This window comes from Molothrus ater, chromosome 11, assembly GCF_012460135.2.
Source record: "Molothrus ater isolate BHLD 08-10-18 breed brown headed cowbird chromosome 11, BPBGC_Mater_1.1, whole genome shotgun sequence".
NCBI lineage: Eukaryota > Metazoa > Chordata > Aves > Passeriformes > Icteridae > Molothrus > Molothrus ater.
This window is the reverse complement of record NC_050488.2, coordinates 973594-986235: the sequence shown is the minus strand read 5'-3', so window position 1 is coordinate 986235 and position 12642 is coordinate 973594. Positions and strand designations below refer to the sequence as shown.

The window sequence follows — 12642 nt, the reverse complement described above, 5'->3', positions numbered from 1 at the left end:
GCAGCCCAGGGTGGTGCCTGACCGTGCAGAGCTCAGACACAGGTACAGAGAGCCTGGGAAGGTGCCCTGCCCAGGGCAGGGTCTGCAGACAGGACTCCAGTGCTTTGAGAGAGGATCTGCATCAGCAGGTGGAGCTGCAGAAATTTTGGGAGCCATCAATGCCAAGCTCTCTGCCATCAGAGCAAATGGAGCTGCAGTGTGCTGCACACCTCATTGTAGTCCAGAAAAACACAGGAAAAGCAGAAGGATGTTTCTGTCCAACACCTGGAGAGAAGCCCCTGTGGTCCCACAGCACTGAGGCACTGGCTGGGGCTGGGGAGAGCCCCAGGTGAGGCTGAGGGAGCAGAGCCATGGCTGGAACCTGTCAGGTCATTGGCCCTGTGAATGGCCAGAGCAAGCTCTGACTGCTGCCAGATCCTTCTCTGGAGGTTCCAGTGCTTGGAGTTGAGCTCTGGAGTGTTTACCATGGTTTGTCTGAGATAAGGAGAAGAATGTGTGATTTGGGAGCTGAAAGGAGGGCTTGCAATTCTTGTACACATCCAGGGCAGGTTGGACGGGGCTTAGAGCACCCTGGAGTGCTGGAAATGCCCTGCCCGTGGCAGGGGTGGAATGAGAGGAGCTTTAGGGTCTCTTCCAACCCAAATCCTTTGGGATTCCATGATTCTGTGACAGGTGACTCTCCACCTTTGCCCAACATCTGTAGGAGCAGCTGCCTGGCCATACCTTGGGAAAGCCATGTTTCCCCCTCAGATCCTCCAGGAATTTCAACTCTGCTGAAATCCAAAGGAGAGGAGTAGAAATTCTACCTAGAAGTGGCAGGAGCACCCCCATGCTCAGGTTACCCTGTTTGGGCACAAACCCCTGGGATCTCAAGCACTGTCACAGAAGACACTCAGGCTGGTCTGAGCTTCCCCCCCATGCTGGCATTTCTGTGAGCCAGGCCAGGGTAATGAGACTTGAAAAGTCAATCATTTATGAAAAAACGGGAACAGTTGGATGCAGACGTGACAACCCACATCACTTTATCACCACTGCACGAGTGCCAAGGCACCTCCTACTTGGGCCAATCTTTCTAGGCACTTGCTTTGTTTACCTTGTAATCTCCAAAATTTGAGTTTTTAAAAGCTGCTAAGATTTTCTTCCAAATAAGACAAACTTATAAAATAATTTATGTAATGTAATTTATGATCAGGCTTGACACTGGTTTCTGACTCTGCTTGTACTAATTTTGTATTTTCTACATTGTATTTTTCTCCCCTCTAAAAAGCAAAAGAGGTGCTCAGCCTCTACAATGCTGAGTGTGTCAGATTCAAGTGGTTTTTGTTCTAGAACTTGAAAATAACTTGTGCTGAACAAAAAGTAATCTGATCAAAATCAAAGGGAACAAAGAACCACATGTAAATTCAACTAGAAATATTTCTTTGACAGTGTCCTGTTTGCTGCTTTGTGGAGGAGAAACCTGGTGTGATGCAGTGTTGCCCTCTGAGAGATAAAGTGGGACTTCTTATTGTACACTGTTTACCAGTGCCTTTTTCATGGTGTTGTGCTTAAAATAGTGAGGGTGTTGATGAGTGTAAACTGGAGGAGAAGCTCAACTCCAAATACACCTAAAGCCTGGCATTTCTCTTCCACATTCAGGTTTTTATAAAAAGCCAAGAGTTCTAGAAAGCTTCATCTCCAATTTCCATGGTCAAAACCAAAAAATTTTATGGGTTTTTTTTAAAATAAGGAGAAACAAGGAATCCTTTGAGAAAGTCAGATAATTGACTGTTCCTTAATATTTATTAAGTTCCTTAATAAATGCAGCACTTTGTAGCATTAGGGAATACTGCCTTTGCTAATAGAGGGCACAAAGTTGACTATTAACAGATTGTGATAATGTCATCTTGTTTTCCATTTTACTTCCTCGATATAAGGAAGTGAACATTTGTCATTAAAAGAGACAAGCAGAGAAGTCCAGATCATATTACACAAAAGGGATGCAGGCAAGGCTGAAGTATTGTAAGGTTTCTTTCCCAAATGATGGTATTTTTTTTTTGTGAAATGCAATGAGCAGCAGAAATGGGCTTGTTTCATGGGTAACAGACTCTTGCCAGCAGCTGAGGTCTGCCAGGACTCAGCTGAGGAGCACTTGGAGAAGGGAAGCAGATCTTCCCATCTGCACTCCCCTAATTAAGAGCCTGATTCTGATTCTATTGAACAAGGGTGCATTTTGTCATTGGAGAAATAAGAGTAGGACAAGTTCTTGGTTTGGGAGATCCAAAGAATTTTAAGGGCTGTTTGACATACATGGGCAACCTCTGCAAACCTCCTCAGGCTGTGAAGGGCCCTCTCTCAGCTGAACTGGCCCCCAAAGCCTCAGAGATCCCGTAGGGTCCATGTGTGGGAAACACACACACCAGCATGCAACAAAACTTCAAAAAGAGAAATTAAATCTTAAAGTGAGAACCCCCCTCAGGAAACAGAAGCCTGTCATTATGGCCTTGTTGCACAAAGTAATATTGGCCCAACCTCTGTCTCATAGCCCTCTGGTGAGGCTGCTACTTCACCTTGCTCTGGTCACTGTGCCTACAACAGGTCAAGATTTTTTCTTCATTTTATGAGAAATTTTGAAATCAAACCAAGACTTATTTCATTGAGTCAGCATAGATGTCAGTGTTGAAAACGTTTGACACCTACCATGTGAAAAAATCATCCCAGTTGAATTAAAATGTTTTCAGAACACAAGTAAAACAGAAGTGGTTGTCCTGTAAAAATACAATTTAGTGTAGAATTAATTTTTTAAATAAAACCCTATTTCTGAGCTGAATTTTTAAAAGGTTGAATATGGGTGCTTTCAAAATTTAACCCCCAAGACCACCTATTTTGTTTTCCTTTCTTTCTTTATTTTTGAGCCCCAACATTTTCCACCCCATCCTTTTGGTTTAAGTTTAGTTTGCCTACTTCTAATAGCATCTGGAAATACAGAGATGAAGCTGGCTTGATGCCTTGGAGTGGCCCCCCTAGAACAGAGGCTAGGCAAGAGAAATAAAGAGAATAAAGTGGGTATTTATTGAAGGCCTTTAACAGGGACACCTTGGGCAGCCAGAGGCCTCCCAGAGGCTGCACCCAGAATGGACGATGGTCACGAGCTTTTCAGACAATTATAAGTTTGGCCCATTTATATATCAGGGTTAATTCTTCAATTACAGCTGCAGATATTTAAGTCATTTACCCCCAGTTTCCTCCTCCCCATTCACTTTTGTTTATACTTTTCGGGGCCTGAGGCTGTAGGATGTCCTTGAGTTTCAGGCCTAGAGGGACTTTTTGTTAGACCAAAACGCGGAGACAGTAGCTAACACTCTGTATGGCATTTAGAGTTATACATTGATCAGTACAGGATTTGAAACATATAAAAGTTAAACTCCAAAGGCATCAGCCTGAACAACACTTGACCTCCCCATGCCTCATGGAGAGCCATGGCTTTAGGGATGAGCACGCAGCAGGTCAGTCGTTCATGGAGCAGGCAGTGCTGTGTGCCCACAGCATTGCCGTCCATGGAGCAGGTTTCCAGTGCTGTGTGCCCACAGCATTGCCGTCCATGGAGCAGGTTTCCAGTGCTGTGTGCCCACAGCATTGCCGTCCATGGAGCAGGTTTCCAGTGCTGTGTGCCCACAGCACTGCCGTCCATGGAGCAGGTTTCCAGTGCTGTGTGCCCACAGCATTGCCGTCCATGGAGCAGGTTTCCAGTGCTGTGTGCCCACAGCATTGCCGTCCATGGAGCAGGTTTCCAGTGCTGTGTGCCCACAGCATTGCCGTTCATGGAACAGGTTTCCAGTGCTGTGTGCCCACAGCACTGCCGTTCATGGAGCAGTTTCCAGCATTTCCAGGGTGCTGTGTGCCTGCAGACCCCGCCGTTCCCCTGCCGTTTCCCCGCCGTGCCCCTGCCCGCCGCTCACGGCCGTTCTGCCTTGCAGGGAGCAGGGAGGCCGCCTTCACCTACGCCATCATCGCGGCCGGCGTGGCGCACGCCATCACGGCGGCCTGCACGCAGGGCAACCTCAGCGACTGCGGCTGCGACAAGGAGAAGCAGGGCCAGTACCACAAGGAGGAGGGCTGGAAATGGGGCGGCTGCTCCGCCGACATCCGCTACGGCATCGGCTTCGCCAAGGTCTTCGTGGACGCCCGGGAGATCAAGCAGAACGCCAGGACGCTCATGAACCTGCACAACAACGAGGCCGGGCGCAAGGTGAGTGCCCCGCTGTCCCCGGGGCCGGACGGTGCCCTGCGCGGCGCTGCCATCGTTCGCAGCACACAAGCAGGCACCTCGGCAGGTTGTTGGGCCGTCTGCTCGTCAAGCATTTGTCTAAATGTTACTCTTTGCAGCTGTAAGAAAGGAAAAAAAAATCAAACAAGTGTTTTATCTGGGAAGTCAAACGGTACTTCTGGTAACAAGCTGCCTGCTGCTGTGTGGGTGAGCAAGAGTCTTGTCAGGTTCAGACATGAATGTCTCACTCAGCTGAAAAGGGATCATTTTCAACCCCGCTGTTCAAACGTTGCTCTTTGTGTGAGAGCCGCCCCTGCAAAGGAGGGAAAGGCTTCAGCAGCGAGAGCCCGGGCTGAGCCCTTTGTCACTCCGTGTCCCACTGTGACTCGGATTTGGGTTCAGCACAGCAGCATTGCCACCCGCCCCATCCTTTGGGACCGAGAGCAGCTGCTGCCGAGGCAGCGCTGGGGAAGGCAGGACCCCAGCAGCTCCCACAGCCAGGATTCCTGGGGATCCCAGCCGCTGAACACCGGGATTTGCTGCCTTGGCCGTGTGTCCGATCTCCAGGGGCAGCTGGGCCAGGCTCAGGAGCCTGCTCTGAGCCCTGCTCCCAGGTCCCTGCGGGCCGGGCATTCCCAGGCAGTCCCAGCGGGGCTGTGGCTCCAGTTCCAGCAGCTGGAACAGCCAGGGCTGTCTGTGTGCTCCCCACAGCCCGGGCACAGCCCAGCAGGGCTCTCCCTGCAGGAGTTCTGCTGATCCCATCTCTCAGGGATGTCAATCCTTGCTTCCTCAGCTCTCCTTTTACCTCCTGCTATGCAATAGTCCTGATTCCAGCATCATGTGAGTGTGACTTAGAGGCAAATAGGAGAAGGAAGTTGGGAGCAGCAGTTAATTTGTGGATGCTATTTTTGTTGTGGTAATTACCTGTAGGCTCTGAGACATCTCCAGTTATGCTGGAGCCAGGCAGATTGTATTGAAGAAAAGCCATTTCCACCCCAAACAAAAGCCTAACCCTTCTTTAATTTAATGATACTGTAGGAGTTCTATAGGTGAGATTCTGGGTTTTACTCTGCGTAGTATCCCAAATGCCTTGTCTGGCTCTGTGGTGCCAAAACTTGTGCTTCAACACTGGCAAAATGAACCCTGAATTCTGAGAATAACTCAAGAATTGAGCATTAATATTTGCAAAATGAATGGTTCTGAGATCTTTATTGCTTAGCTTCTGGTAGCATGAAGGCACATCCTGAAAAGCTTGGTGAAGCACCAACACCCAAAGTCTGTTCTGCTGTACAAGCACAGACCCAGTGAAACAAAAAATAGCAGAGGAGTTTCACCTTTGTGGCACAGCTACTTCCTTGAAAGGTCTGCTTGTATTTGATGGGTGCTGGCAGTAAAAGATTCCCAGGAAATGACACAGCAGCCTACACCAGACTGCAAACATGGCTGGAACTGCCTACTGGCCAGAAATTTTTCCCCAAAGCAAAGCTTAAAAATGCAGAGCAATAGAAAAGATGCATTTTTTACCTCGGTTATCCCCCAGGTATGGACCGTGGGCAGAGCAGGGCCATTGGTGCTGGAGGTGGCTGTGGGAAGGCTGGCTCCAGGAGCCTCCCCAGCCTCCCTGCCAGGCTCCTCGTGTTTCTCACCTTTCTGTGCACAATTTGCTGTCCTGGAAGCTTGTGCCTGGAAGGTTCAGCTCTCCACATTGTAATCTGGGAGAGCAGTGGTTTGTGCTATCTCTGGCCATCTGCCATTTCTCCAGCAGGCTCAGGAACTGCTCTGATCTAGAGATAGCTCTGCACTTCTTCCTGCATCCTCACAGAGCAAAATTACCCATCTTTGTTTGAACACATCTCCGCTTGAAATCTGTAGGGGAGAGAAAGAGTAACAGGACTGAGGAGAGGCTTGTTGCTCCACTGTCCCGTAGAGAATGAATAAATGATGTTTTTGCTAGAGAGGTTTCTTTCAGGCTTTGCTCCTGTGTGAAAGATCACAGTATTTAAAGACAATTGGCAGGGGAGGCCATTACAGGTATTTGGCATGCCAGGACTCTCACAACCTGACTCTTCCACAACAAAGACAGCCTTGTGAGGTGGAACTCCATTTTGGAGCAGTATGGATCTTATCAGCCTCCAAACAATCTATTCATGGTGGCTTTCCTCTGGGCTACAAATTCTTGTCTTGTTTCACTTGCCCATGGCTAGGTTTTGATGATATTTATGCACTTGGGAGACAGACTGGCACCTACCAGGCTTCCAAAAATAAATCAATTCTTATTGATTTCTTACCAGCACCTGTAGGCATTGCAATGCTGTTCAAAATTCAGTCCTTTCTACTTCTTTGGCTTGCAATGTGAAACTGTGCTGTGCCCACTCACCTGGTCCTCACCTGTGACAGGGTCCTTCTTCAAGGTGACACCTGATGCACGTGGTTCAGGATGCACTCTAGAAAGCACAGATCCATCAATATCGAATTGTCTTCTTGAGAACCCCTGATAAAATCATCCATTCTGTCTCAGTGGGTGAGAATGTTCTGCTGGGCTTAGTGGGAGCACTGGGCACAGAAGGGTCTGCAGGGTATGAACCCACAGAGAACCACCAGGAAAAGCCTGATCCAGGATTTGGGGAGACCTCAGGTCAAGGCTTTCCAGCCCCTCACAGTCCTGTTTTACCCAGGCAATGTCTCAGTGCTCCCTGGGGTGCCAGCAGCAGCCTCTGAACATCCTGAACACACAGCTCTGTCAGAGCAGGGGTACAGTTATCCAGGGAATGGGCACAGCCCCAGGGCTGCCTGAGCTCCAGGAGCCTTGGGACAAGGCTCTCAGGGATGCCCAGGGTGGTATTGTTGGATGTCTCTGCAGGGCCAGGGTGGACTGGGTGATCCCTGAGGGTCCCTTCCAGCTCAGGATACTCTGTAATTCCTCAATCTGTCAGCTCTTGCTGGAAATGAGACAACCAAGGGTGTCAGATGTGGAGGATTTCAAAGGTCAGGGGTAGAGAACATCCCTGTTCCTCCGCTGAACAGCTCGGATCGTGCAGTGCTGGAAACCCCCGGGCACGCCCAGGATGCAGCCAGGAGCAGCCCTGGGAGCAGAGGGGGGCCAGGAGCCATTCCCAGCTGCTCCCACCACCAATGCAGCCAGGGCTGCCCATGGCTCCTGCAGCCAGGGCCAGCTTTCCCCACACTGAAGGACAGGCTCTGACTCTGTTTGTCTGTCTGGGGACAATCCAGCAGGACTCACTTGTGTAGCACAAGTTCCTCGGGCTGCTGGAAGGGCAGGGGCAGAATTCTGAGCAGGGGTCACCAACACCCCCCCAAAGTGGCCCTGAGCAGCCCCAGAGCCTCACCTCATTTGTCAAACCTGCTGGAGAGCAGCGATTCCTGACCTTCAGAAGCAGAGTTTAGGGTGTCTTTCCTCTTTGAATTAGTGTTTCCTGAAGTGCTGATTCACTGCAGGAAGGAGCAAGCAGTACAGTGAGAACAGGAGGAGAATTCGTAACAGCTGGGTCAGAAAAGGGAGATAAAGCTTCAATTAATTTAAAGGCATAATCCTTATTTGCCCTGCAAACTTCCATGTGAGGGGGTATAATTGCAAGACTGAATTGTCTGTTAGCAAATTTGTCTTCTCAAATATGAAGTTGATTAAATTACTGTAAGTAACACAATAATGTATGTCTGAGAAATATTTATACTCCAGGAAACAGAAATGTTATTCTCCAGGTTATCCTGCTAAAAAATAACAAAGTAGATACTGAAAGGCTCTACACATTCTGGCTGTAAGCATTTCATTCTGACAGCATGGCAAGGTACATGACCAGACTGCTCTCTCCTCTCTTTTTCCCTGTGACATTGAAATTCCACAAATGGCATCTTGCATCAGTGTTACATCATATTAAGTATAATGCAATATTATGAGTCATTGTTATAAATCATGGGCACAGGCTGCATTTAGAAGGCTTTTGCCTTCAAGAGCACATCAAGGTGGATTTTTATTCAGCATTTCTCTTTGGAGGCATGTGTAGGTGCACTAACTTTGCAATGTCTCTCCATGCTCTGCATCAGGAGTATTTCAGATTTCCCCTTCAGCTCTGAGGCTCCTGGGGGATGTGGAGGATGTGCCTGACAGAGCTGCTGCAAACAGCAAGCAAAGCTGGGAGCACCCAGGAGGTGTTCCTGACATGGATCATGCAGGGATCACAACAGACTGGCGTGTTTAATGTTTTCTCCTGTAAAAACCTGCAGCAAGGCTGAAGTGACACAGTGGCATTAGGAAAGCAGGGAGCTCAGGGCCTCTCCCGAGCTGTCCTGGGAAGCCACACTTATGGGACTCTTTACTTGCTGCTTCTCTGACCTCAGGAGGACATTGCTGCCATGAGACTACCTGAACATGTTCCTCTTCTTGTGGGGTGTGCAATCACCACTGCAATTAACTGTCTCTGGAGGGGACAGCTATTTCTACCTCTCTCAAAATACCTTTTTCTTTAACTACCCTTTCACCTGACTACCAGCAGCAGCACAGAACACAACCTCCTGCAGATGAATGACTTAAAAAGCTGTGAGCATCGTGTTAGGAAAAAGACAGGGCTGATAAAAGAGGCTGCCAAACAATATAATATTTCTATTTTTCTGAATATAGGCCTGAAATTCTGGAGATGTAATAGTTCTGCCTGAGCTAAATCTTAAAGCACATGAAAAGATGCAGTGAAAGGGGAGTGCAGCTTGTGGGCTTGCAGCCCCACTGGAGTGGCCCTGCCTGGGATAGACCAGTCTTGCAGAGGGACCCCAGCATTCCAGCAGCTCCTGGCAGGAGCTCTGCTCCCAAAGATGACCAGGGATGCTGGTCTGCTTGGCAGGCACAGCTGGGTGCCAGGGGGACACAGAGGCACAGAGGAGCCAGGAGATGCCTTCCAGAGGGATGTGGCTGCTGTAAGCCAGCCCCTGCAGTGCCTGCACACAGCCCAGCTGCCTGAGAGAGCCACACCTGCCCTGCTGCCCCTCCATCAGCAGGAACTGCTCTCATGGCACCCACCAGAATAAAGCTCCAGTGTCTGGAGCTGCTCACAGTTGCTGAAGACTCCAGAGAGTCTCAGAGAGCAGCTTTGAGCCAAGCAGGACTGGGAGAGGCTGCCCTGACACTCCTAGCACCAGCAATCAAAGGATATTGGAGTACCAGCAGCACAGCCACGTTCCCTGGAGTTCGGGATTTAGCAGTGCCTTTGCAATTGCACTTCACATTTTCCAATGTGTTTTTGTTTGTGGTGGGATTTTTTTGTTTTGGTTTGGTTTTTAATTTGGTTTGGTTTGGTTTTTCTGGCATGGGCACAGAAATGTTCCTCATTTTCCTTTTCAGAAACCCCTATTCTTGATGTTAGGGATGCTCCTCAAACACTCAGCTGAATGGTGCCCCTTGGTGATAGTGGCAGTGACAATGCTGCCAGACCCCACTGTCACTGTCAGGGCTGTGACAGGGGAGGTTGGCAGATCTTGAGCTGCAGCCTGCCCATGGCACCCCTGTGCTGGAGACAGCCATGCCCAAAACATCCTGCAAGCCCTGCTCAGCCAGGACAGCACACAGCACTCCCACTCACAGAGCAGGAGTATTAATAGAGAAAAAAATGGCTCCACAAGCCCAGGAAACCTGGTGCTGGGTGCAGCAGATGTGCCTATGGAGGGTCTCCTGGGAGCTCTCCTGGTACAATATTTGGCCTAGATTAAAACCAGGCAGACAGAGAATGTTGAGGAGAAGGTTTACACACAGGGCTTGTGCCTCACTGTGACCAGACAGAATGTGTAAAAGTATCTTCTGGCAAACCTCTGATGTGGCTGTGGAGGCAAAGAGGGGTGTCCACCCAAGGACCCAGACCCAGTTCCATCCATCCAAGGTACACCCAGTGCTCAGTGCCTGCCTTCCCTCCAAGCACTCTGGCCCCAGGGCCTGGCACCCCAGCTGTACTTCAGTGCAATTAGAAAAGGAGCCTTAAATGCCACAAAGTCTGTCCTGGCAGCTTCGTTGGCTGGGGCAGCAGGATTCCCAGAAAGGCCAAGCTCTGAGTTTGGAGAAAATCCAGTTCACTGAATGGGAAAGCTCCCATTGAGGCTGGTGGGAGCACAGGGTGCAGCTGAGTGCTTCCAAAATCCCATCCAGCTCCATCCCAAGGCTCTGCTGGGCAGCCTCCTAGGTGTGAAAAGAAATACACATCCCTTGCAGCCTTAGAGCATTTTGTTTGTGTTTGAAAGGATCAAAGCACTATTTATGGCTTTCCTACTTTTTAGATAATAGTCTTAAAGCAAGTCTGAGCTTGACAGACAAGCTCTGCATCTTCTCAACAGCCCAGAGTAAGATAAAGGAAGCATTAATGTTGGTCTAAATTATGAGAGGGAATTGGACTGCACAAGAACTGTAATCCACAAAAATGAATTTTCATTCCACTTGTCCTCCACTTTCATCTAATCAGAAATGGTGATACATGGTCCTACCTGTATTTTGGCTTTCAGCTCCCTCCTATATCTCATGTGGTTGAAAACTGAATTCCTGATTTACACTGGAGATTAGGGAATGATAAATGCTATCACTTGCCTGGAGTTGCAGTTTTAGAGGATTCTGGCATTATGAGCAAAACATGCATTTCATGTGTGTGATTCCTGGAGCTGACAGTCTGTCATGCTGCTGACAGAGAGCTGGGACTGAGGGCCAGCCTCTCTTCATAAATAACAGAGATCTCAAATTCCAAATTTAATAGGGGGCACCTTTCTATTATGGCAATAATCAGATGCTTGCTTTGGTGATTAATTTGCTCAGCAAAGCCACTGGCTGGGTCACAGGTTTCTGGACAATTTCTGATTTAATCTGGCCTTTCTCTTTGGGCAGTTAGCAACGCTTCCCATAGGACCACGCTTGTCATTCAGTGCTCAAAGGGGAATATCAGCTAGACCAAAATAGGTGCTGTGTAGATTATTCACTTCTCTCAGGCTTTTCAGCATCTTTGGAGCCTTGATAGAGTCCTTGTTGTCTCTCCTGTTGCAGAACAAAACATTAATGATTTGAAGCATATGCAGCCTTCACACAGCACAATCTTCCCACAGCAGATTCCTGCTGTGTTTGGGGGTTGTAAAACTTACCCTGGTCATGGAAAAAAAAAGCCTGAGAGGCTGGAACAGGATGGGCTTCAAGGTCTCTTCCAGCCATTCTGTAACTCTATGAAAAGTTGTGAGAAAAAAACCAGCACCTGTTAACCTTAACTGTGACCTATGAGCTTGGCTGTCCTGTCTTGTAATGTTTTTATTAGCCTGTGCTCCTTGATGTTTTGTTGAGATCAGAATCCAAGATTTTTGAGTTTCATACCTGAATTTTGGCCCAAGTTTTTGAAAAAATTTCAGAAACAGTGGTTGAGAACTGTTCTGTTTCTTCCAAGACTGATTTCCTTGCCTGATATTGGGATCTTCCATACCCACACTTTAGCAAAACTCAAAGAAGATTGGTATTGGCCAAGTCAGCAGGAAACCAATGGTTAGGCCAGTTCACTGAGACCACTTTTAATGCAGAATCAGTCTGTGTTTATACATGAAGTGTTCACCAAATTCTGGTGGAGATCTCCCAGTGTGCAGCCTCATTCACTAAATCTCTGACAAATCAAAGCCAAGACTCGGATGTGGGGCAGGATCTCTGCTCCATGCTGTGTGAAACTGGAATCCTCTGCAGTTACAGCCCAGATCTCCTGAGCCTGAGCTGAAAGTATCTCCAGGAACATTTCCAGGAGCCTCAGTGATGAGTCAGGAACATGAACTCAGTTGCCTGAGCTAAGCCTGTAACTCAACAGAGGTTTTGGTAAAACTGAAAGTTAAACCAAGGTTTGGTTCAAACCTTGTCATTAACATGTGATGGCAGAAAACTCTGAGCTTATGAAGCCCTGAATGCTCACCAAGAGAAATAATTGCCAGCATGTGCTGTACAAATGGAACCAACTTTTGCTTTAATGGAAAGAGTTTCCAGGTATGTTGAAGTAAACAATTTAAAAAATCAATGAATGAAAAACAACCTTTTAGTCCAAGGACACAGTCAAGGCCTGTTGGTACTGGCAGGATGCAGAACTGAGCTATGGAAGGACAGAAAGGTTTCAAGGAACTGCAGGGAGGATGCTTGGCTCTCATGCCCAGTTAGTGCCAGAAGGCACCAGCATCCATTTGAATTAGGGCTGGTTATTGAAAGCAGCCCAAGCCTTCTGGTACTTGAAAGGGAGCTGCACCTAAAGGGTGTCCCTGGGCCAAGCAGCAGGAATGCCATGGCATGGGCTGGAGCCCAGATGTGAGGCAGCTCCATCCTGGAGCTCCAGCCAGACTCTCCTGGGAGCAGGCTGGTGCCTGCCCTGAGGGAACCAGCCGTGCCTACAGCATTCCAG

At 48.5% G+C, this 12642-nt stretch overlaps 1 protein-coding gene across 1 annotated transcript in view; it reads left to right on the top strand.

Moving 5' to 3' along the window:
• WNT7A (Wnt family member 7A) overlaps positions 1 to 12642 on the top strand; it is a 36260-nt gene that overhangs the window by 8805 nt on the left and 14813 nt on the right. Inside the window, exon 3 of the mRNA XM_036391016.2 lies at positions 3957 to 4228. Within this exon, the coding sequence (XP_036246909.1) occupies positions 3957 to 4228 (272 nt within the window). The remainder of the gene's footprint in view (positions 1 to 3956; positions 4229 to 12642) is intronic.